We start from the raw sequence: 26,053 nt of genomic DNA, 5'->3' as shown, positions 1-26,053 counted from the left end.
CTCATCTCGGTCCTAAAAGAATTTCCCCTTATCCTTAAACTGTGACCCCTTGTTCTGGACTTCCCCAACATCGGGAACAATCTTCCTGCATCTAGCCTGTCCAACCCCCAAAAGAATTTAGTAAGTTTCTATAAGATCCCCCCACAATCTTCTAAATTCTAGCGAGTACAAGCCAAGTCTATCCTGTCTTTCTTCATATGAAAGTCCTGACATCCCAGGAATCAGTCTGGTTAATCTTCTCTGTACTCAGAGGGAGTACAGAGAAGATGGCAAGAATGTCTTTCCTCAGATTAGGAGGACACAACCTGGACTCAGATCGCATATTCAGCCATGACCATTCACCAGTGAGATCAGTCACAATCTTATTGAAAGAGCAAGCCTCAAGGTTCTTCCACCTTCTCTTGATTCACAGGAACTATTTAGTTACAATTCTGTGGCAGAAAGAGTGTGTTATAAAATATAATTGATAAAACATACTGTGTGTTCTGCAGATTTAATTATATAAGATTCTAAATGTTAGGACTTAACAATTACACCTTTCCATTCCCCTTAGCCCTTCTTAAAAATACATCAATAGACAGGCAGAAAAGCAATCTAACCAACTCGCTGTGTTTTCACAGGCAAAGTCACAATTTATTACATGGAAAGTCTTCAGGTTTAATTTAAAGTCAAGGTGGATTCATTCTGCTACGAATTGTAAATGTATTAAATTTGTCAACTGTACAAGGAATGTCATTGCGGAAATTGTTGTTTAATTCTGCGGGCAAGCCTATTCTATCTTCAGGAGACCTCACCTCCTCTCCTGATTGTGGAGTTCTCACTGGAGTGCAGCTCTGGCCCTGGGTCTGCAGTGTAGACAGTAAAGGCAAAATTATTAACCCACCCTCATCATTGCAGCAACAAAAACCAAATGGTTTTGTGGGTGGGGAGTGGAGGGGAGATGAGGTGGTGGTGACATTTTAGAAACCTCAAACCTGATTCTGATCCCTCCAGCAGGGTTCAACAGAGGCAGGACATGCGGTGGGTAATGAACCCACTCCCAGGAGCTGGGCTGTGAGATGTTGTCAGCCTCAGAGCTCACTTCTTTTGAGAGGGCTTAGGAATCACTGGCAGCTGAAGGAGGGGGTGTGGGGAATCACGTGGCTGGGGAAAGGATAATTGCCTTTCGAGCACTTTGTGAGCCAACAATGAGCCCATGGAGGTGGAATCGGACACCCTCTGCAGCTTGCCTGGAATGCAACCCACAGTTTGGGAGCGTGACCTGTCAATAACACTACCCTCATGCAGAAGTGCCCCACACCCCTGCCGTGCTGTGTCGGCAAAGCAGATTCCCTGGCTTCCCATGTGACACTGCGACCCACATCTACAGGGGCAATCTGTCGGAGGCCGGATGCAGGAGAGGAGGGATAAAATTACAGAAGAAAACATGTCAAGCCCATTGTTTTTGCCCCTCCTGCCCCAGAGAACTCATCTTCAAGTACCTTGATTCCAACCTATTCCCCCCTCGTCCGGCCCTTTCCGAGACACTTCAACTCTTCAATAATTGCTGTCATAGATGGATCCCTTACCACGTGCGTCCCATAGTTCTGCTCTCGTATATCCCCTCGTATATCCCCAGTTGGTACAAGGATAGAGGTCTTCATCTTTCAACCCACCAGCCTCCACCTTCAACACCTCATTCCCCGACATTTCCGTTACTTCCAACGTGATCTCACCACATCTTCCTATCCTCACTCCTTTCCACCTTCTGCAGAAACAGCTCCCTCCTCTACTCCAAGGTTCACTGATCCCTTTTCTCCTAAACCACCTCCTCCTCGGGGGAGGAGCAGGAGATGTAAAACAGATGTGCAACAGCAGGAGATGTAAAACCTGTTCTTGTACCTCCTCCCTACACGTCCATCTAGAGACCCCAGCAGTCCTTCCAGGTAAGACAGAGTTTCACATGCACCTCCGCTAACCTCATCTACTGCATCCAGCGTTCCCGATGTGACCTCCTGTACACATGACCGAGACCAAGCATAAATTTGGCAACTGTTTCACCTAACCAATGTCACAGCCTACCGGATATCTCGGTTGCTAACCATTTTAACTCTTCTTCCTATTCCCATACTGACCTTACTTTCTTGGGTCTCCTCATTTGCCAATATGAGGCCACACACAAACTGGAGGAACAGCACGTCATATTCTGCTATGCGCATTGAATTCTCCAATTTTATGCTAAACTAAAACGCCCCTCCCCTTTGTTCGTCCCTTTTCTTTTCAGGCCTCCTCTTCCGTGCCCCAACTGGACTCGTTCCTATTTCTCCCCTCCTCCTTCCCCACCTACATTACTTCCTCTAGCTTTAGAATTTGCAACTCTTACAATTATTTTGTCTCGCACCTTATGTGTATTCATTTCTGTCCTTTGTTCAACCAAGGTGAGTTGTAGCAGGTAAGAGAGGAAAGACATAAAGATTGCCAATATCACAGCCACTGGCTACAGTGCAAAGATACGGATCATATCAGAGGGATCGAGGTGTGCACAAATTCTGTGGAACAGCAACAGAGTTTACAGTATAAGGGTGAGTGTTGGGACAAGATGTGGCAATGAGGCCAATTACCATGTTAAGTAAAAAGTTATTCTGAATGAAGGTTAAGGTGAATGGAGAGCAAACCATCTCCAACTAGAGAGTGAGACTAGCCACCTACCCATGACGTTAGGATGTAATGTTAAAATTGTACAAGGCATTGGTGTGGCCAATTCTGGAGTATGGTGTACAATTTGGGTCGCCTAATTATAGGAAGGATGTCAACAAAATAGAGAGAGTACAGAGGAGATTTACTAGAATGTTGCCTAGGTTTCAGCAACTAAGTTACAGAGAAAGGTTGAAGAAGTTAGGTCTTTATTCTTTGGAGCGCAGAAGGTTAAGGGGGGACTTGATAGAGGTCTTTAAAATGATGAGCAACCCTCCACCACTTCTCCTGCATCCAAATACTAGGCCAATTTTGGATCCAATTTGACATTTTTTCCGGGATCTCAACCTCTCTAAAAAGTGGAGATAGATACAAAATGCTGGAGTAACTCAGCGGGACAGGCAGCATCTCTGAAGTGAAGGAATGTGTGACGCTTTGGTTTGAGTCCCTTCTTCAGACTTCTTCAGTCTGAAGGAGGGTCTCGACCTGAAACGTCACCCATACCTCCTCTCCAGAGATACTGCCTGCCCTGCAGAGTTACTGCAGCGTTTGTGTGTATCTTCGGTTTAAACCAGCATCTGCAGTTCCTTCCTACATGTTTCGTCTCTAAAAAGTGGATCAGGTTCCCATGTGGAAAAACATCAATCCCATATCTTTCAATACCTCTTCAGAAAATTAAATCATACTGGTCAGACATGATCTTCTCCAGACAAATCGTGTTTACATTCAGTCACTACCCAATAGAATATTTATGCAATAACCTCTCCACTTCTAAGGGATTCACCATCACTATCCACTAATGCCCCAGTCTGCATAATATACTATCACCCCACTCCAAATGATTTACACTCGGTGAGTATCTTGTACTCTGCTCTGGTCACTGTTCCTGCTCCTCAGCCCCAGTGTGAACGTACCCAGGTCAGTCTTCAGTTTCTTGTCTCTGGTCGTCTGCCTGCTGCTCGTTGTGATGGCCGCAGTGTGCCTGTACCAGTTCCCCACCACTGCCTGGCCTGCTGTGCCATCATAGTACCTGCGACAGATTACAGCCGATTACTCACTCATCAACCCAGGCCCACGCACGGTGTCAGTTCTATTGGGGATCCAGAGAACAACAGCACTGAATCCCGGAATGTCCAGCCTGGAACATCTTGTGTCACATGCTGGAAGGAAGAGAAGCCAAGCGACGAGACCTTTCTCTGTCAGAGTTACTGAACAGTAATACAGCACACTGGCGCATTTAGCAGAGCCGCTATTCAGTAGCACCAGAGACACCAGAGACTTCCATCGCAATTTCTGGTGCTGTCTGTGTGGAGTTTGCACGTTTCACTTTGACCACCTTGGGATTCCGCCAAAGGCTCAGTTTTCCTCCCATCGATATGTGGCTTGGAGCGATAATTGGCATTGTAAATTGCCGCCCAAATGGGTGGGTGAGTGGCAGAATTTGGGGGCAGTTGATAGAAATAATTGATTGATTGGTTTAAAGATACAGCACGGAAACAGGCCCTTCAATCCGGTGAGTTCATGCTGACCATCGCTCACCTCTTCACACTGGTTCTATGTTATTCCGTGTTTGCATTCCCTCCCTACATACTACGGGCAATTTACAGGGGCCAAATTAACCGACAAATCTGCATGTCTTTGGTGTGTGGGAGGAAAGCAGAGTACCCAGAAGAAACTCACACACAGTCACAGGAAGAGCATGCAAAATCTACTCTGGCAGCACCTAAGGACAGGATTAAACCAGGTGTTCTGCTGTGGTGAAACAGCAGCACTACCAGCTGGGCCAATGTGCCACCCTGTGCCATTTTATTCTCCAATGTTTGGAGAATAAAATGGGATCGGTGTAGGTTTGGTGTAAACAGGTGTTTGATGGTCAGCATGGACTCAGTGGGCTGAAGGGCCTAGTTCAGTGCTGCTGCTCTATGACTGTTGCTGAATAGCGTTGCAGAAGATCTGCGATTGGGAAGGGAGTACAAAGCAGAGCTATTGACAATTATTCCAAAGAGACCAGATATTAATGATAGCCTGCCCACATCAGTGGACCCATCTGGTGGCTGGTCATGACAGTCGGAGTCCACACTGGCTGGGAGCAGCATCGCCCTCTGTCAGCACAGTGGGCTTTGAACTTTACAAGGGGGTCATCAGCCTGAATCGCAGGCTCGTCCTTGCCTGAACAAATCCCTCCCACAGGGAGCCAGGTGGACAGTCAGCGTGAACTCTCCTATCCAGCAATGAACCTTTGTGCCGAGGAGATTCATCCATGTCCTGCCCCTTGCTGGATGAACGCCAGGGCAACAGAGTGACAGGAAGAGGTGACAGCTCCCACCTGGCTCTGCAGTAGTAAGAGATGTCTTCATAAATATACATTTCATTAAATCAACTACAGTACCTAATAAATTGAGTGAAATTCCGCTCCAAGCCATCCAGATATTGCTAGGCAACAAATCCAACCAGCTCGCCTTAGAAGAGGAACTGAGCGTGCGTATGTGTGTATGTGCAGTGTTGCTCCCATCTTAAGACTTGCCACGTCATGACTGACCCACTATTTCGTGGGACGACAGATAGCACAATGGGCTAAGAGTTCGGCTGGCGACCGGAGCGTGGCCGGTTCAAATCCCGCTTGGAGTGCATACTGTCGTTGTGTCCTTGGGCAAGACACTTCACCCACCTTTGCCTGTAATGGAATGTTACGGCGGCAGGCGCGGGCACACCGCGACGCCCTGTGTCTCCCTTTCAAGGGAGATGCTAAAAATGCATTTCGTTGTCTCTGTACTGTACACTGACAATGACAATAAATTGAATCATAATAATCATAATCATTACCCCGAGTCCCTGTGAACCAATATTACCCCTGTCTCTGTGTCTCACTTTTATCCCAATCCTGCGATTTCCTCAGTCCCTCTGACCCACTATTAACCCTTCTCTGTGTCTCACTATTATCCCAGTCAGGTGATCCACAGTTATCCCTCTTCCTCTGACATATTGTTACCCCTGTCCCTCGTGACCCACTAGTACCCCAATCTCTGCAACTCACCGTTACCCCAGTCCCTGTGACCCACTGTGACCCCAGTCCCCGTGACCTAGTCTTACCCCAGGCCATGTGACATCTTATTGATTGAGCAACGGTGACCCACTGTTACTCCAATCCCCGTGGTTCGTTATTACCCCTGCTATCCCAGTCTCTGTGACTCACTATTAACCCCAGTTGCCATGACCACTATTACCCCAGTCCCATGATCCATTACAGCCATGGATCGTGTAACCCACTGTTACAACAGTCCCTGTGATTTTCTATCACCGCACTTTCTGTGACTCACCCATGTACCAATCCCAGTGACTAACTATTACCCCATCCTAGTGACTCATTATGTCCCCCCCATCCCTCTGTCTCAATATTGCTCAGTCCCTTTGACTCACTATTACCCCAATCCCCATGACCTAACCTACCCCAGCCGCATGATCCATTATTGCCCGGGACCCTCTGACTCACTGTTACGCTAGTCCCTGTACCACACTATTGCCCCAGTTTCTGTGACTCACTAACACACCAATCCCAGCAACTATTATCCCATCCATGTGCCTCAATATTACCCCAACCCACTGACTCTCTATTACACCATTCTCTGTGATCCGCTATTACCCCAGTATCCGTGATCCACCATTACTCTAGCCCCCGTGACCCACTATAACCCCAGTCTCCATGGCCACCGTGTTACCCCAGTACCTTGACTCTTTATTGCTTCATCCCTGCAGCCCACTATTTCCCCTGTCCCCATGACTCACTCTTACCCCATTCCCTATGACCCATTATTACCCCACATCCTCTGGCTCACAGTTCCCCCACTCCTCATGTCCTTGTTGTGAGTTGAGCCATCAACAATATCCTCAGACTCATTAATAATACCTAGGAAGCTGAGTCAGTCAGAGCTGGAGTGCGCCCCTCTGCCTCTCAGCATTGCTCTATCTCTGAACTGAATCACAGTTGAGGTGTAAGTCACACTGACTGCTCTCTCTGCCCTGACATTCTTCCAACGCTCCACAGGGCAGCTCAGCGGTCTGGCTGAGAGGGGAGAGGAAGAGCCTGGCTATGATACAAGATCACAAAACCTGTCCTCTACAGTTCAGTGCGACCTCCCATCCAGCTGCAGAATCCCTCTACACCTCTCCTCTTTGTGCCCCTGTTTAACTGTCTGTCAAACATTTGCATGTTGCCTGCATCCACTACCTCCCCAGGCAGCTCGTTCCATCTCATCACCACCCTCTTGTGAAAAACATACTCCTCAGATTTCTATTGCATTGGTCTCTGCTCAGGGGGACGGGTGTGTGCCAGCAGAAGAGGTATTGTAAGTGGCAGGCTTGGGAACATCTGCCCTAATTATCATAAGCAGATAGATGTTTGTGGGATATCCAATCTGCTCTGTCTAAAGCAGTGAGATAAATCCCAGTGCAGGCCTTTATCGTTGCTCTAGCTCGCTGAGCCTTCAAGGTGTTATTACTGTGGGAGTGTGATATCCAGCAGGACAATACGCAGTTGGTTTTAGCCAGTGCCTTGCTCAGACTGAGGAGGCAAGGGAATGGAGCAACACATTGACCAGGAGAATTACCCACCCTGTCTGAGTGGTCTGATCCTCTATGGCATCAACTGCACTTTCCACAGAAGTCAGCAATGACTGGATCTGGCTGGCTGTCTCCTTCAACAGGAAACGGGTCACAAACTGGTCCAACTTCGTCCCACTCTCGTAAACCTGAGAAGCAGAGGGGCCAAACCCAATCAAAGCACATTAAAAACCAGGCAGAAAGAACTGACATTACATTCAGAATCCTTTCTACTACTAAGCATTTATTAATTAATTCTCCATTATATTTATGGCTCTCAAATTATAATAACTCTAATATGGGGGATTTCAACAAATATTTTCTAAAAATTCTGATATTTCCGTCTGAAGCCATCTCATTTCACTGCTTTATTGAACATCCTGCAAAGAGCTCCAGTGTATTGGTGAATTGTGACTTATAGCTGTTAATTCTGTATCAGATACGCAAATTGACATCTGTGCTTCTGAGAGCATTTGAATATTAATAACATTGAATAAAACTACTCATTAGTGTCCTTGCTGTGACTTTAGGTTGGCAGGTTCATAATTCCAACGTTCAGACCTCGAATACCATTTGCTCCATGTTCATTTAGTTCCTGAAATAGATTTTTAACTCAACCTTCACTTGAACTCAATAGTCATTAATATATCCCCAATGATTTTCTTTCTATATTATTGTAGGCAATCAATGAAAACAATGAGAAGGGATGATGTGAATTCGATTATTATTACTGGAGTAAACAGGAAGAATTGGTCTGCCAGAATTCTATATCGAGGGAGGAAATGGAAAGGAGTTATGTTCTACACATTGAAAGTGATGGAGGCAATTTGATCTGACATTGGGATGTAATGTAATGAGAGGGAATGTGAGGTAGAAAGTTGCTTTGGAGGATTTAATGCAACTGTTGTTGAGACAGGTATTGTTAAACTCCTCCCTTCTGCCCCATTGAACAAGCCTGAGAAGTTCATTGACTTCAAGAGAGCAGTTTGTCACCTTGTCCCTGTCCTTTGGTCCGAGATGATAAACAACCCAGCCCCAGGGCAGGATAGGCACTCCAACCACACCTTGTCCTTGCTTGCTCCCCTCAGCCAGGCTATCATTTCTTTACCCTTGCTGATCCCTGCGTTATCTGGTATCCTTAAGTAAAGCAATTATTAGCCACCCTGTTTTGGTGAACTAATGCAGACCCCAAAAATCCTTTTGCCCTCCAAATCATGTGACATGCTAACACCTCCCATAATCTTTCACCTTTCCTGCAGCCTCCTTGATCCTGTATCCCATTACTGCTACAATAGTCATTCTTGTCATCTGCAACATCCTGTGCTATCCCAACCCCTGAGCTTTGGAAGGTCTTAAGGTAGACTTTTTTTTAATGCGAACATCAATGACTATTGTTTTCTAAAGTCATTATATATTTTTCTCAATGTGATGATGTTTTAACTTTTCATGTAAAATCTTCATTTCGACATCTGACTGAACTAAGCCAAGTGTTATAGCTTAATTGCAATTTGTTTCATTGCTAATTATCACATGAGAGGCACACACTCAAGGAGAGATGTGTTACTTAACATTTTCAACAAGATGGAATTACCCTGGGGATTTTAGCGATTTAACATGGGATGTCATTAGTTGATTCAGAATGTCAGGGAATGAAATGTGAGAGGGAATCAGCTTGTGACTAGAAGTAAGTCTGACACATCTGAAAGTAAGCATACAGGTACAGCAGGCAGTAAAGAAAGCTAATGGCATGTTGACCTTCATTGCAAGAGGATTTGTGTTTCGGAGCAAGGAGGTCCTACTGCAGTTGTACAGAGCCTGATGAGACTGCACCTGGAGTATTGTGTGCAATGTTGGTCTCCTAATTTGAGGAAGGACATTATTGCTATTGAGGGAGTGCAGCATAGGTTCACCAGGTTAATTCCCGGGATGGCGGGACTGATATATGATGAAAGAATGGGTCGACTGGGCTTGTATTCACTGGAATTTAGGATGACAGGCTAGATGCAGTAAAAATGTTCCCGATGTTGGGGGAGTTCAGGACCAGGGGTCACAGTTTAAATTAAGGGGTAGGCTGTTTAGGACTGAGATGAGGATAAACTTTTTCACCCAGCGAGTTGTGAATCTGTGGTATTCTCTGCCACAGAAGGCAATGGAGGCCAATTCACTGGATGTTTTCAAGAGAGAGTTAGATTTAGCTCTTAGGGCTAAAGGAATCAAGGGATATTGGGAAAAAAACAAAACTGAATACTGATTTTAGATGATCAGCCATGGTCATATTGAAAGGCGGTGCTGGCTCGAAGGGCCGAATGGCCACCTCCTGCACCTATTTTTCTACATTTCTAAAGGAGAAGTAAAGAATTAAAGAAATAAAAAATAGATGTAACTAGCTGAAAGGAATTTTGGCTTGCATTTCTTCATTCAAGTCCACAGTTCTTAGGATGTCCCTGATTATTTTACACCACCAGAAAATACTTTACTGTGTAGTCACTGTTACAAAGTTGCAGATAGTGCAGGCAAATTCTTACATAGCCATATGATTAATGATAGTTTGGTCTGGGTTTTGTTTTGGTAATGTTTTCTGAATCACACATGTCCATCAGAATACTGGGGAAGACTGCACTGTTCTACTTCTGAAACAGCAGTGCAATCTTTTACATCCAGCAGAGAAGTACATGAGGCGTGGACCTGACATCCAGCAGTGGGGCTCTCCTTCGATGCTTCAAAATGATGTCAGTTTGAACTATAAGATAGGCCCCCCAGAATGGGACACGCTCTGCTGTCAAAGGTTGAGCCAAGGCTAAAGAAAATGAGACACCAGAGATGGGGAATGTACTGCAACCTGTCAAAACAGCCCAGTCATCCCATAGATTCTAATCCCCAAGAAAATTGGGCACAAAGCGTGGATAGGTCAAATGTTCTCCTAACTCTGTATCTCTGCATTCAACAAGATCTTAGTTTACTGCTCACTTTCCTGCCTGATCTAAAGGTACTTTGGTTCCTGTTGCGTCCATCAGTTCCGGGCTTTAACCTATTCGATGTCTGAGAATTCCTGATGATTGATGGTAGAGAATTCCAAAGGTTCACATCCTTCTGCCAAACATTCTTCAATAACAGTTCAAAATGGCTGTCCTTTACCCTGACACTTTGACGCTCATTCTGGACTTTTCAGTCTGAGGTAATAGCCTCTTCCAGACTGTCCATCCTTCTCAAAAGCTAGCATCTCAAAGAGATTCCTCTCATCTTTCCAAACTACAAATGGTGCCGACTAATTCTCCTCAATTCAGACACAGAGAATACTCCAGGACATATCTCAACCACTCTATGTATAACTGCAGTAAAACTCAATTGCGTTAATGCTCCTCACCTCTTCCAACAGTCTTGTATTAAAACTATACAGGGCATTGGTTTAAATTGAGAGGGTTAAAACTAAACTTAAAACTGTCCCCGATGTTGGGGAAGTCTAGAACAAGGGGTCACAGTTTAAGGATAAGGGGGAAATCTTTTAGGACCGAGATGAGAAAAACATTTTTCACACAGAGAGTGGTGAATCTCTGGAATTCTCTGCCACAGAAGGTAGTTGAGGCCAGTTCATTGGCTATATTTAAGAGGGAGTTAGATATGGCCCTTGTGGCTAAAGGGATCAGGGGGTATGGAGAGAAGGCAGGTACAGGATACTGAGTTGGATGATCAGCCATGATCATATTGAATGGTGGTGCAGTCTCGAAGGGCCGAATGGCCTACTCCTGCACCTATTTTCCAGGTTTCTATGTTTCTATACTTACTGGTTCCTAAATGCATGTTAAATTTCTGTTTTTCTGTTTTCTGTTTTTGACCAGTCCTCTCGACAAAAATCATTGTTATTTTTTACCCATTTAAATAGGATATTTCTCTACTCTTCACATTGAATACATACCCTTCTTTCACCATCATACACTTAAACTGTCCTCCATTTCTTTGCAGCCATTCTTCACAGCCTACTCTCCCAGAGTTTTAGGTTTCCAGATGGAAATATCATCAACAATTTATTCAGGTTCAGCCTATACTGATGCTGCAGCCAAGAAAGTATACCGACACCTCTACTGCCACAGAAGGATAGTGGTGTGTAAGCAATTTTTGGATAGTCACAGGGATATGCAGGGAACGGAGTGGTATGGATCACATGTAGTCTGATAAGAGTTTGTCTTAGCTCCATGTTCAGCATAAATATTGTGGGCCAAAGGGCCTCTACCTGTGCTATACTTTTCTAAGTTTGAAAAACTTTATCAAATAGTTTTAACAGCTTTTATAAAATCTAAATTTTTCAGCATGGATCCAAAAAAAATGGTCAACATATTTTCATAAGGCAAAAAAATACCTTAAAATAGAGAACTGAGCATTTAAGCACAGAAACAGGTATTTTTTCTACCATGCCCATGCCGATCACAATGCCAATCTAAACTAATGCTATCTACTACACATGATTCACATCCATCAATTTCCTGCTTGTTCATGTGTCTCTCAATATTTATTAACCATTCTCTCACCTTCCCTGGCAGTGTGTTCCAGGAACCTACCATACTTTGTGTGAAAAACCTGTTTTCTAAATCTCTTTTAAACTTTCCCACCCCCTCAATTTAAACCAATGCCCTCTGGCATTTGACATTTCCACCCTGGGATTATCTACCATATCTATGCTGTTCATAATTTTATTTACATCTTTCAGGTCTTCCCTCAGTCACCAATGCTCCAGACTAAACAATCAAAGTTTGTCCAACCTCTGCTTAATGCTGATACCCTGTGGTGTGATATCAGGTGAGAGCGGAGGTTGGGGAGGGAGAGGAGAGGGAGAGAGGAAGGTGAAAAAGGGAGAGGGGATGGAGAAAGGGAAATAGAGGAGAGGGGAGGTTGAGACGAAGAGGGAAGAAGTATGTGAGAGAGGGAGGGAGACAAAGGGAGAGAGAAGGATAGGAGAAAGAGTCGGAGATAAGGTGGGAGAGTTTGAGTAGGGAGGTGAAGCAAGAAGAGTGATTGTTTGTGGGAGAGGGAGTGAAATCTGTGAGGGAGCAATGGTGAGCCTTAGGGTGTTGGGAAAAGAGAATTAATGAGGGAAAGGGGGAGGGATAAAGTGAAACGGAGAGAGTTGGAGGAGGAGAGAGAAAGAGAGAGAGAGAGAGAGAGAAAAAGAAACAGAACATTCAATCTGTGAGATGTGGGTCAGAGCGATTGAAAAGACCTGGAAGGAAAAGGAGCAACATGAAAAGCCCAGCAGGGGATGTTTGTTGAGAGAAAAACTGTGTCAGTATGACAGTTGTATAACTTCACAGCAGGATTGGCCATTTTTGATACACTGGGTTCAGAGAGGAGGGCTGGTTTGGGGGGAGATAGTTCTTGACATGCTGAGGGAGTGGAAGGAAAGTTGAGGAAGAGGAGAGTTTTATGAAGGAGGGGGAGCGGCTTTGAGAGCAGGAGAAATGTTGAGGAGATGAGAGGTGGTGAGGGAAGTTGTAGCGAAAGAGGAAGAGGTATGGGAGAGATGCTGAGAGAGTTGAAGTGTTGAAGGCAGGGAGAGCCAATGAAGAGCCAGGGGGTGGGGTTGAGTGCGGGAGATGTTGAGGTAGGAACAGGTGTTGAAGGAGTGGAGTGTGTGTTGCGGGAGGAGAAAAATGTTGGGGGAGGGGAGAACTGTTGAGGGAGAGGGAGGGGTATGTAGGGAGCAGGGGAGATGTCGTGGGAGTGGAGAGATTGTTGTAGGAGGGGAGAGGTGTTGCGCGAGTGGTGGGACGTTGAGAGAGGGGAAAGCTGTTGAGGGCGCAGAGATGATGAGGTAATGGAAGGGGTTTTGAAGGAGGATGTTAAGCAAGAGGAAGGATTTGTGTGAGGGTGGGGGGAGCATTGTGAGGTGGAGGGGTGTTGAGTGAGTGGAATGGGTGTTGAGAGAGGGGGAGAGATATTGAAAGGGAGTGGGAGAGATATTGAAGGAGTGGACGGGGTGTTTGAGGATGGGGAGATCTGTTATGGGAATGAGGGGATGGGAGGGATGTGAAATTGTTCCATTCAGTATTAATCTAGAAGGCTGCAGCTTGCAAGGTGAGGTCTTGTTTCTTCAGCTTGATGAGTGCTTTGTTGGAACAGATCAGGTTACAAATGAGGTGGCTGGAATGCTAAATCTAACAAGGGGCAATTTTGTGCGTCGTTTTCCAGAGACAGTGTTCTCACATAAGTCAGGACAGCGAGATGGACAGATTGAGGTCAGCTCATCAGCAATTTGGTGTCAGGACACTAACTCATCCTTATCACTTTTGTGAATAATGAGCTGGTTCTAATGAGCTGACTTCCTCTCTAGGATGTTATTAACACATTATTCAAAAGCCGAGTGTGAGTGAGAGAGACAAAACTGAAACAATAACCATTTGGATTTTATTATCCGAAAAAAAATATTACCACTGTGCCCAAATTGATGGCTGTCCTTGAGTTAAACCTTGAGGGTAAAGATTGACCAAAGAAATGACTACGTAACATGTCCGATGCAACCCACATATCTCTTCCATATTCAACATCCCCTCCCTTCCTCAATACCAAATTCTCCCTCAACAGTTCTGCCACTCACTCAATCCTTTGCAACTTCCTCAATATCTACCCTCTCCCTAAACACCACACCCCCTCCCTCAATATCACTCCTCTCATTAACCCCACCCACCTCATCAACACCATCTCCGCTCCCTCAGCACTCCTTCCACCTCTTCAACAGCACCACTGGCCTTCAACAGCACCACTCTCCCTCATTACACCTCCACTCTCTAACCCACCCCCTAGCACCCCCCCCCCCCCCAAGCCTCTCCCCCCCCCAAGTACCTCCCCCCCCCCCAAGCACTTCCCCCCTCCCCCCATCCAGGACCTCTCCACCTCTTTCATCACATGTCCCCTCTTCACATCACACTTCTCCTCCCTCATTCCTCATCACACTTCCTCCTCCCTCATTGTGCACCCCTCATCCTCAAGCTGCACGCCCTCTCTCACCACCCCTTCCACTCCATCAGCAACTAGCCCCTTCTCACAACATTTTTCAACGTTCATTACGCCCCTTCCTCTCGCTCAATAGCTCTTTCCTCACTGTCCTCCCCACACATAACACACCTCCCCTGCCCGCAATACCCCAATCTTCGTTGCACCCTCTATATTAGAACCTCCTTCCCCTCAATGACACTCCAACCCTCTCAACACTTCTCCATCCTCACACCTCTTACCTTCTATTAGTAGCTTTGACCCTCACTGTCTCCCCCTTGCCGACAGATGTCCCCTCCCTCAATACACTTACCATCCCTCAACACACCTTATCCTCCCCAACACACCAACATATCCACTAACACAACTTCCCCACCTCTCCCTCTCCATGCCTCCTCCTCACTTAACACACCTATTCCCCCCTCACCACATTCTCCTCTATCAACCCATCTCCCCATCCCTCACATCTCCCCGCCCTCATCACATCTCCCTACCTCATTTCCAGCCTCCTACAACACACCTCCCCCTCTCTCAACACATCTTTTAACCAACTCATTCCTCAACACATCTGCTCCCTCATCAAATCTCCTCCTCCGTCAACGCACCTACTTTTCCCTCAGCTCACCCCCTCCCTCTTTCATCACACCTCCCCCACCTTCAATACACAACCCCTTCCCTCAGCACCCAATCCCTCCCTCCCTCATATGATGATAAAGTGAAATTTCATTCATTCATTCATGCATTCATTCATTCATTCATTCATTTTCATTCATTTCATTCAGGGAGAGAGAGGAATAGAGAAAGAGACCCACAACTGGAGGAGCCACACCTGTATAAATCTCACATCCAGACAACAACAGAGATGAACCGTTCTTGCTTCCACCCCCCACCCCCCCCCCCCCCCCCCCCCCCCCCCCCAAACCCACTAACTCTCCCCTCATGAAAGGTATGAGAGAAAAGCTAAATCTCTCACCACCCACATATTTCAGCAGCTAAGGTGGTGATGTCCTGCCAGGCTCACCTTCTTGGTGTAGTCCATAGCTTTCAGAATCGATAGGTTTAATGTCTCCAAGCAGGCCAGGACATCTTCATAATCACCCATGTGGGAGGCAAAGTAATCTGCGGGGATGGAACACACAGCATGGGTAATAAAGTTCACAGCATGTTCCCATCTCCAGGTTCACATTGAAAACAGCTTCAATCCATAACCTATGGTTGGCATGATGGTGCAGTGAGTAGTACTGCTACCTCACGGTGCCAGAATCCTAGGTTTGATCCTGACCACTGGTGCTGTCTGTGCGGAGTTTGGTAGTTAGGTTTCGTCCAGGTTCTCCAGTTTCCTCCCACATCTCAAACATGTGTGAGTTGGTAGGGTAATTGGTCACTATAAATTACCCAGTGTAGGTGAATGCATAGAACCCGAAGTTTAAAAAATGGGATTAATGTACGACTAGTGCAGATGGGTTTAGGGTCAGTGTGGACTCTGTGGGCCAAAGGGGCCTGTTTCCTTGCTGGATCTTTCTGTGACCACCACCACTATCATCAACTGCACCCTGTGAGATTCTTCACCAAAACATAGGAAACAGGAGCAGGATTTGACACCTCCGTCCTTTGTTTCTGCTGTGCCATTGCTCATGGCCAATCTTGCACCTCAGCGTTTTCCTGCATTATCTCCATATCATGCTGGTTTAAACCTTCCCAAGGGCGGCACAGTGGCATCCTGTGAATTGAGAGTTGAGTTGCTGCCTTACAACGCCAGAGACCCGGGTTCGATCCTGACTATGGGTATTGTCTGGAAGGAGTATGCACATTCTCCCTGTGACCCCATGGGTTTTCTCTGGGTGCATTGGTTTCATAGAAACATAGAAAATAGGTGCAGGAGTAGGCCATTCGGCCCTTCGAGCCTGATCACCTTCGAGCCTGATCACATTCAATGTGATCATGGCTGATCATCCAATCAGTATCCTGTACCTGCCTTCTCTCCATACCCCCTGATCTCTTCAGCCACAAGGACAACATCTAACTCCCTCTTAAATATAGCCAATGAACTGGCCTCAACTACCTCCTGTGGCAGAGAATTCCAGAGATTCACCACTCTCTGTGTGAAAAATGTTTTTCTCATCTCGGTCCTAAAAGATTTCCCCCCCTTATCCTTAAACTGTGACCCCCTGTTCTGGAATTCCCCAACATAGGGAACAATCTTCCTGCATCTAGCTTGTCCAACCCCTTAAGAATTTTGTAAGTTTCTATAAGATCCCCCCTCAATCTTCTAAATTCTAGCGAGTACAAGCCGAGTCTATCCAGTCTTTCTTCATATGAAAGTCCTGCCATCCCAGGAATCAGTCTGGTGAACCGTCTCTGTACTCCCTCTATGGCAAGAATTTCTTTCCTCAGATTAGGAGACCAAAACTGTACGCAATACTCCAGGTGTGGTCTCACCAAGACCCTGTACCACTGCAGTAGAACCTCCCTGCTCCTATACTCAAATCCTTTTGCTATGGATGCTAACATACCATTCGCTTTCTTCACTGCCTGCTGCACCTGCAAGCCTAATTTCCATGACTGGTGTACCATGACACCCAGGTCACGTTGCATCTCCCCTTTTCCTAATCGGCCACCATTCAGATAATGGTTTCCTCCAACATTCAAAGATGTGCAGGTTTGTAGGTTAATTGACTTCTGTAAATTACCGCTAAGGTGTAGGATAGAACTAGTGTTCTGGGTGATTGTTGGTTGGTTGACTCGATGGGCCGAAGGGCCTGGTTCTATGCTGTATCTCCAAACTCTGAAGTAGCACGAACAAATCTCACAGCAAGGATATTGGTGCCTCTCCAGTTCAGGTGCAACCCGTTCCTCTTGTGGTGGTCACTTCTGTCCCAGAAGAGATCCCAAAGTTCCAAAAATCAGAATCCCTGCCCCCTGCCCCAACTCCCCAGCCACGCATTAATCTGCCCTTTCCTTCTATTGCTACCCTCAGTAGTAAGTGGCGGTGGTTGTAATCCAGACATATCCATGTTCGAGGTCCTGCATTTTAATCTTTTGCTTAACCCGATATTCACCCCACTGGACCTCAAACCTTTTCCGACCTACTGTATGTAATTTGTGCCGACGTGCATAACAACCTCTGGCTACTCACCCACCCCCTTGAGAATATTCTGCAGCCACACGGAGGCATCCAGGGCCCTGGCACCAGGGAGGCAGCAGACCATCCTGAAGTCTCGTTTGTTACCACAGAGTCTCCTGTCTGTCCCCCTATCGAGTCTCCTACCTGTATCGCTCTGCCTGACCTCACCCTACCCCACTCTGCCTCAGTGCCAGGCCCGGTGTCACTATCCAGGCTGCTGCTGCTGCTCACCCCTGAACACTCATCCCCCTCAAGATTATGCAAAGTGGTATATCTGTTTTGCAGGGGAATGGCCACTGTGGATTCCAGAACTATTTTCCTACTCCCTTTCCTGCCTGTCACCCATCTATTCTCTATCTACACCTTTGGTCTGACCACCTCTCAATAGCACCTAACTATGACTTCCTCTCTCGTCAGGATGAGCCTGAGGTCGTCCAGCTGCAGCTCCAGTTCCCTATCACGTTCTTTGAAGAACTGCACCTGCACGCACCTCCTGCAGATGTAGTCCTCAGGGACACTGCCCACCTTCTTGAGTTCCCACATCCCATAGGTCGAGCACTCCACTGCACTACTTTCCATTCCACCTTACGAGGGCCAAGTTGCACACTGAAACAACGTGACAGACCAAACCTCATCCTGCCCTTGTAGAAGCCTCCTCACACAGAAACCTCCTGAGCCATGGCCTCAATACCCACTCTTACTCTGCCCACTCTCACTATGGCCACTTCACCTCCGCTTACTTTCCTTTTATTGACTAATTGGGCAACCTGTGAAACTTGACATTTCAGCTTGCTCCGCGCTCACAGGGAAATCCCGACAGCTGAGACCACCAACACTGAGACTTGATATTTTACCTTGCTCCTGTTCTCCGGAGAAATCCTGACAGCTTCCCTACTGATTTCAATTCAGAGAAAGACTACCAAGGACTGAAGTAGCTATCTATTAATCAAGAATGTTTTAAGTGTTTATTTATATCTTTTCTCTTGTATTTTGTAACATTTAAGACTCATAGACCTTTGCACAATATCTGTAGTTGTTGGAGATTAATCATTCCAAATCATTCCCTGCCCTCCTGCCCTACTTCTTCCATTCACTCCTCCCCACCCTGTCCATACCCTGGGCTCCCACATTTCTTTTCCCTCCCTGTTCACTTCTAAACACCATTTCTCCTTCAAGTTCCATATTTCACTCACCATCTCCATTCCTTAACAGGTTTCATCATTTTCACCCCTTTTGTCTTCTCCACGCAAAACCTCCAGCTTTAATTATTATCTCTGCCCTCCTCTCTCCTGCCCAACTCATCTGGCAATCAACCCTTCCTCAGCTGGATCCACCTATCACTGGCTCCTGTTTTACCCCTTCCCCTCTATTGGATAGTTATATGGACGGGAAAGGAACGGAGGGTTATGGTCTGAGTGCAGGTAGGTGGGACTAGGGGAGAATAAGCGTTCGGCACGGACTAGAAGGGCCGAGATGGCCTGTTTCTGTGCTGTAATTGTTATATGGTTATATGGTTATATGGTCTGAAGTAGAGTCCCTACCCAAAACTGTCTGTCCATTTCCTCCCACAAACACTGCCTGACCGGCTGAGTTTGTTCAGAGACAGAAGTAACTCAGCAGGCCAGGGAGCATCTCTGGAGAACATGGATAGATAATATCAGCGGGTGCAGCAGCATCTATGGAGCAAAGGAAATAGGCAACGTTTCGGGGAAGGGTTTTGGCCCAAAACGTTACCTATTTCCTTCGCTCCATAGATGCTGCTGCACCCGCTGAGTTTCTCCAGCATTTTTGTGTACCTTCGATTTTCCAGCATCTGCAGTTCCTTCTTAAACACATGGATAGATAATATTTTGGGTTGAGAACCTTCTTCAGACTGATTTTGGTAGGTGGGAGAAACCACACCCTGACCAATCCTTCTGAAGAAAGGTGACGACGAAGGAAACGTCACCCATCCATGCTGCCTGACCCGCTAAGTTATTAAAGTACTTAATGTCTTTTTTTTTAGTGAACCAGCATCTGCAGTTCCTTGTACAGTTCATTTCTTGCTCAAGATTCCAAAATTTACAGTCTCTTGCATCTCTACCCACCAATTACATTTGTTTTAATGATTTTTTAGTGTTTTTTTAACGTCGGAAACATTTATTGTCTTTGACAGCCACATAGGCCAGGGACACTGTTTTATCAGCTAGCAATGGCTTTTACAGCTATTTTGAGGGTGAGGCTTACACACATGGTTCCAATGCAAACAGATGGTTCAGTTAATTGGACAGGAGCTGGCTTCTACTTGCAAGTTCTCTGTTATGGGGAGCTGATCCAAAACTTGTTGACGATAAATACTACACTGTCACTATCACACGTGGGAAGTCCAAAGCTGTTATAAATCTGATACATCTGGTTAGAAATCCAGGAAGAACTTATTTCCAAAGACTTGCCCTTTCTGATTCCTGGCAACGTTACCTGAAGTAAAGTTGCAATGGTATTTTATTGCAGTATATCATTTTGCTTAAAGGCAGATCATCTGTTTTCATCACTTTCTGTCAGGAATAACTATGGGCCTGTGATTGTGGGACAGATTGGAGCCATGGATGCCTTGTGTCCAATTGGGAGACAGGGGATGGGGGAAGGGAAACAAGACAGTGGCACAGCTAGTAGACCACTGCCTCACAACTACTGACACCCGAGTTCAATCCGGACTGTGTGCTGTCTGTGTGTGAAGTTTGGATATTCTCCTAAAGATTGCAATGGTTTCCTCCAGTTTCCCCAAACACCCAAACTCATGTGGGTCAGTAGGTTAACTGGCCGTGTGTGTGAGTCGTAGAATATGGGGGGAGTTGTTGAGACGGTGGGTGAATAAAATGGGATTAGTGTAGGATTGGTGCAAATGAGTGGGTGATGTTTGTCAGGGACTCGATAGACTGAAGGGGCTGTTTCCGTGCTGTATTTCTCTCGCTCACTGGACATGCACTTCACCTGACGGATGCACCTTGGTGCTCTCTCAGTAGCTAGACTGGGGTTGTGGCTGAAAAAAACATTACTTGACTGACTGATGGAGTATAAAGCTGCACAGAACTAAGGAAAGGTGTGTTCTTGATGGAACTCACTTTAATGCGGGGAGGGGAGTAGTGGTGGGAGAGCAGACTGAGAAACGAACAGCGTAGAAAGAAGCTAAAGGGTTTACTTATCAGGTAAGTGAATGCAATTAGCCAGGTAGCTTATGTGGTGCAGAGTGACAGTGGGGTATTGCAGGCAGGCCTGCTGCAGATGCTGATTAGCCCAGCAGCCTAATGATGTTCCGGACAGATTACAGACAGTTACCCTGCGATTGCAATTGTAGTGATACAGTTCCTTGTCAATGTTTTATCAGCTATTTTCTCAAACTTTTCAATAAAATTAATTTTACCATCACAGAAATGACATATTACTTCAACCCACCATGTCGACCGTCAGGTGGCCGACTCTACTAATCCCTTGGTCCATAACCTTCTCTACAGTGGCAGTTTATCCATCATCCAGATACTTCCATAATGTTCTCAGCTTTCCCCACTCTATCAGGCATTCCCTCATGCCACACTCCTAAATACTGTCAAACTCACATGGCAACCTGAGATCTGAACTCAGCATGGGCTGAGGATCAAGCCATGAAGTCCTGAACTATCACCCAGGTTGTGTGCTTACCAGGAGTAGATCAGACAGTGAGGGTAGCCGGCTACACTCAACTTCATGGGCACGCATGATCTTGTCACCTCTCCTCTGCCACTGAGGGGGGAGCCTTCTGCAAGGTCGGGAGGTCTGCACTCACCCAGCAGGGAGAGAGGATGGGGGAGGCATACCACAAGGTCCCTTGATGAGGAAGGGAGAGAAAGCCATAAAGCTATACTGCACGTAAACAGGCCCTTCGGTCCAACTCATCCATGCCTTCCAAGTTCCCTAACCGAGCTGGTATCACCTTTCTGTACCTGGCCCATATCCTTCCAAATCTTTGATATACATGTATCTGTCAAAGCAATTTTTAAATATTGTAATTGTACCTGCCTCCACTATTTTGGATACACATCACCCTTTTTGTAGGGGAAAAATATTGCTCTCAGGTTGCCTTTACATCTTACCCCCCTCATTTTAACCCTTTGACACTAATTTTAGACTCCTCTACCCTGGGGGGAAATCAAAACGGTGGCTATTTACAGTACCTATCTACGCCCCATGTTATTTTATAAAATGAGGGAGGAGGGACTCTTCAGCTGTTTACAGTGGTCATGGAAAAGGAAAGCCAGGTAAACTGTAGCCAATGGCATTGGGCCCAAATTGCCCCCCCTCCCCCCCCCCGCCCCTGACAACCAGGCCTGAGCACCAGGCAGACAACTGCAAAGAGGCATCGGGGTTGCCTGACTTACCACAGAGCTCCTTTGTGTCCACGTGACTGTAGCATGCAGAGAGGAGAGAGAAGCACAGAGAGACGTTACTTCAAGGAATGTGCACATTCATAGGTCCCAGCTGAATGAGCAAAATGTCAAAACTCAATTGTAAGCTTGGACCAAAAAAATTTGTGAAAGACTGTCGTTACTTCACAGAGCAGATGCTTTCCTCTCTAACACTGAGAACAGGGCAGTCTGGTGTCCCCCACAAAAGCTAGCAGCTCCTGATGTAAATATGCATCATGTCCTTCACCTTGTTGCTATGACTACAGTGCTGCTTTTGGTCGGAAGTTGCAGCGTGTAAGAAAAATTGATTTCCTCTGGGAAAATCATCCCCGGCTGAAAAAGAGAATATTCACAGGCCCTCAGTGCAGTAAGCTCTTTATTTTCTGTACGGTACCTGTAGCCTGAATGCTTAACTTTAGTTAAGTTTAGTTCAGAGTTACAGCACGGAAACAAGGCCCTTCGGCCCACTGAGTCCTCGCCTATCAGCGATCCCCACACACTAACACTATCCTTCCCACTAGGAACATTTTTCTGTATGTCTTTGGAGTTTTGAGAGGAAACCAGAGCATCCGGGGAAATCCCACGCGGCCATGGGAAGAACATACAACCTCCATACAGACAGCGCCCATAGTCAGGTTCAAACCTGGGTATGTGGCACTGTAAAGCAGCAACTCCACCGTTGCACCACCGTGCCGCCCGCTTCTGTAGGAAGCTGTGGGTTTATGACTCCTGTCAATGAAGTAAATGGAGTCACTTTAATATAACATGGTGCGAATCTCAGTAGAGAATCTCTGGATGAGACAGCGAAAATACTTTTGGGTACTCATCATCTGAGTCAAACCACAGGAAGTCAGACTTTGACCTACTATGAGCCACAGCATTTATGTGGTTTTATGTCCCCCCATTATATTAATCCCCCCAATATATTAGTATTGGAATTAATGATATCATTAAACACCAAAAGAAAGGGTTAAAATTTGTGTCCAATTTTCCCTCTGCATCTCTGTCTCATTCTATGTGTGTGTGTGTGTGTGTGTGTGTGTACGTGTGTGTGTGTGTGTGTGTGTGTGTGTGTGTGTGTGTGTGTGTGTGTGTGTGTGTGTGTGTGTGTGTGTGTGTGTGTGTCTCTCTCTATCTGTCACTTGGTTACACTTACTTTAGAGATACAGCGCAGAAACAGGCCCTTCGGCCCACCTGCACCGACCAGCGATCCTCGCACATTCACACTATCCTACACCCACTCGGGACAATTTTTACATTTACCAAGCCAATTAACCTACAACCCTTGGAGTGTGGGAGGAAACCAGAGAACTCAGAGATAAACCACACAGATCACGGGGAGAACTTACAAACTCCGTACAGACAGCACCTATAATCGGGATCGAACCCGGGTCTCCGGAGCCGCATTCGCTGTAAGGCAGCAACTCTACCGCTGCGTCACCGTGACTGCCCTGAACTTTTGGTACTTGGGTGGTGTGCAGGTTGATTGTCACCACCCAGTGATGAACTGTGCAACCATCAATGAACATCCCCATCTCCAGCCTTATGATGGAATTGAAGTCATCAATCAATGACTTTTCGGCTTGAAACACTGTCAATCACTGCTGCAGCAATATCCTGACGGTCACAATCATTTTCCTTTGTGTGAGGACAACAGCAACATGTGCTGGACTCAGTGGGGCAGCTGTATAGTTGCTGCCTTACAGCACCAGAGACCCGGGTTCGATCTGTATGGTGTTTGTACGTTCTCCCCATGACCACGTGGGTGCTCCGGTTTCATCCCACACTCCAAAGACGTACAGGTTGGTAGGTTATATTTGGCTTTGTTAATAATTGTTAATAATTGTAAATTGACCCTAGTGTGTAGGACAGTATTAGTGTACAGGACGATTGCTGGTTGGTGTGGACTCGGTTGGCCAAAGGGCCTGTTTCCATGCTGTATTTCTAAACTAAACTAAACAAAAGTGACCAGTGGAATGAAAGTGCAAGTTACCACAGTAGGTGGGCCAGCAGCCAATGGGCAACATTCCCCTCTGATTATAACATTACAAACAATGCTCAACAACCTGGTGACAAAGGGAGTTCCGCTCTTTAGCCCATGTTTGAACCAATGCCAAGGTCTTGAGCCAATAACTGAAACTGGGAATTCTTAAGGATGCCTTTTGAGACACTTTCTACCACTCTGCTGATGTTTCATAGGTTGATAATGAACAGGATTGGATTTGGCTTGCTTTCTGTGAACAACATACCTGGACAATCTTCATCACTGTTAGGTAGATGCCAGTGCACAGGAACAGCTTGTGTGGAGATGCAGCTAGTTCTGCAACACAGGTCTTCAGTACCAAGGTAGGAAGACTCCCATTCCCCATAACTTTTGCTACATTCAGAAATCTCAACCATTTCTTGATAACACATGGAGGGCACTCATTTGATGGGTAGTTGCTTCTCTGAGGGTGGGGATCTCTGAGGTGCTGGATGACTGGAGGGTGACTAATGTTATGCCTTTATTTAAGAAGGGCTACAAGAAAAAGCTTCGGCACTAAAGACCAGTGAGTCTAACATATGTGGGAGGTAGGTTACTGGTGAGAATTCTGAGGAATAAGGTATTTATATATTTGGATAGATAGGGGCTGATTAGGTATAGTCAGTATAATTTTGCAATGGGAGATCGTGTCTTATGAATTTACACTCATGTAGTCATACAGCATGGAAACAGGCCCTTCGGACCAACATGTCCTATCTACAATAGCCCCACCTGGCTACGTTTGACCCATATCCCTCAAAACCTATCCTATCCATGTACCTACCTAACTGTTTCTAAACCTTGTGTTAGTATCTCCCTCAACTACCTCCTCTGGCAGCTCATTCCATACTATTAAATCTTTCCACCCTCACCTTAAATATATGTCCTCTGGTTCTTGATTCTCCTGCTCTGAGCAAGAGACTCTGTTTGTTTACCCGATCTATTCATGATTTTGTACACTATAAGATCAGCCCTTATCCTCTTTCGCTCCAAGGAATTAGGTCCTAGCCTGCTCAGCCTATAAGGTCAGGTTGTCACATCATGGCAACATCCATGTAAATCTTCTCTGCACCCTTTCCAGCTTGACAACATCTTTCCTATAACATGGTGCCCAAAACTGAACACAAAACTCAAAATGTGACCCCAGCAATGCCTTATATAACTGCAGCATGACCTCCCGACTTCTATACGCAATACTCTCACTGATTAAGGCCAATATGCCAAAACCCTATCTACCTGTGACCCCACTTTCATTTTTATGTACCTACACTCCTAGCTCTCCCTCCTCTACAAAAGTACACTCCCCTCTCAATGGTTTCATAACTGTGTCACTGCCACCCAATCAGCGCCAGTGTAATGATGTACTGGCACAGGAGCTGACCAGGGTACAGAGCCACACCTCTAGTGGACGTTTCAGCACAGCAGGGTTCTTCCCCCATGCTGAAAGCCCCCCACGGATCCCAGCCAGGGATGTCGAGGGCCTGAAATCAGGCACGGTGGCTTGGGCTGCAGGAGGCCTTGATCTCATTATCGAGATAAGGCTCACTTATCGCCTCAGCGCAGAGGGTGAATGAGGAGGGAAGAGACAGTAACTTTAAGACTTTTGCCTCCATCACAGTGAGGAGGTGCCTGGTGAACTCACTGTGGTGGATGTAAATTTGTGTTTATTGTGTGTTTTGTTGTTTATTATTATATGTATGGCTGCAGGCAACGACATTTTGTTCAGACCGAAAGATCTGAATGACAAATAAAGGATCTAATATAATCTAAAACCTTCTGCCTTGAACAACAATGCCCTCGCCAAATCACAGTGAGAGCCTAGACTCTAACCAAGCTAGTTGGAAGCAGGTCAGAATCCCAAGCGGTTCTACACGTTTCTACAATGTTGATTGAGCAAGAGGGGAGCGGGTAGGAGGAGTGGTGATCTTACTTGGTGTTGTCCAAATCGATTGTATGGAAGAGATTTTCCAGTTCTTCTTCGTTGAGGGTCCCATCAGAAAAGAATGTCCGGAATTCATCCAGGGACAACTTGCCGTCATCTACAAGACAAGACATAGGTGTTTTTCGTCTGACTCAGCAGAGACCACGACTAATGGTGAAAGACCACAGTCCCAGATCTTGTCCTTTATGCAACACAGCCATAAGAACAAGTAACTTCACAATTACTGATTACAGTTCAGCAAACAACACAGTAAACACAAATAACTGTGGATCCCATGCATCTTAATCTGGGTCAGT

At 46.1% G+C, this 26,053-nt stretch overlaps 1 protein-coding gene across 1 annotated transcript in view; it reads right to left on the bottom strand.

Annotated features, from left to right (window-relative positions):
• necab2 (N-terminal EF-hand calcium binding protein 2) overlaps positions 1–26,053 on the bottom strand; it is a 62,298-nt gene that overhangs the window by 18,764 nt on the left and 17,481 nt on the right. Inside the window, exons 3-7 of the mRNA XM_055648746.1 lie at positions 25,746–25,854; positions 21,766–21,791; positions 15,272–15,369; positions 7,282–7,418; positions 3,588–3,703 (exon numbers count right to left, since the gene is read on the bottom strand). Coding sequence (XP_055504721.1) covers positions 3,588–3,703; positions 7,282–7,418; positions 15,272–15,369; positions 21,766–21,791; positions 25,746–25,854 — 486 coding nt within the window. The remainder of the gene's footprint in view (positions 1–3,587; positions 3,704–7,281; positions 7,419–15,271; positions 15,370–21,765; positions 21,792–25,745; positions 25,855–26,053) is intronic.

The sequence above is a fragment of the Leucoraja erinacea genome, chromosome 17 (genome assembly GCF_028641065.1).
Source record: "Leucoraja erinacea ecotype New England chromosome 17, Leri_hhj_1, whole genome shotgun sequence".
NCBI classification, from domain to species: Eukaryota; Metazoa; Chordata; class Chondrichthyes; order Rajiformes; family Rajidae; genus Leucoraja; species Leucoraja erinaceus.
Note: the sequence above shows the minus strand (reverse complement) of the source record. Positions and strands in the feature narration are given on the sequence as shown.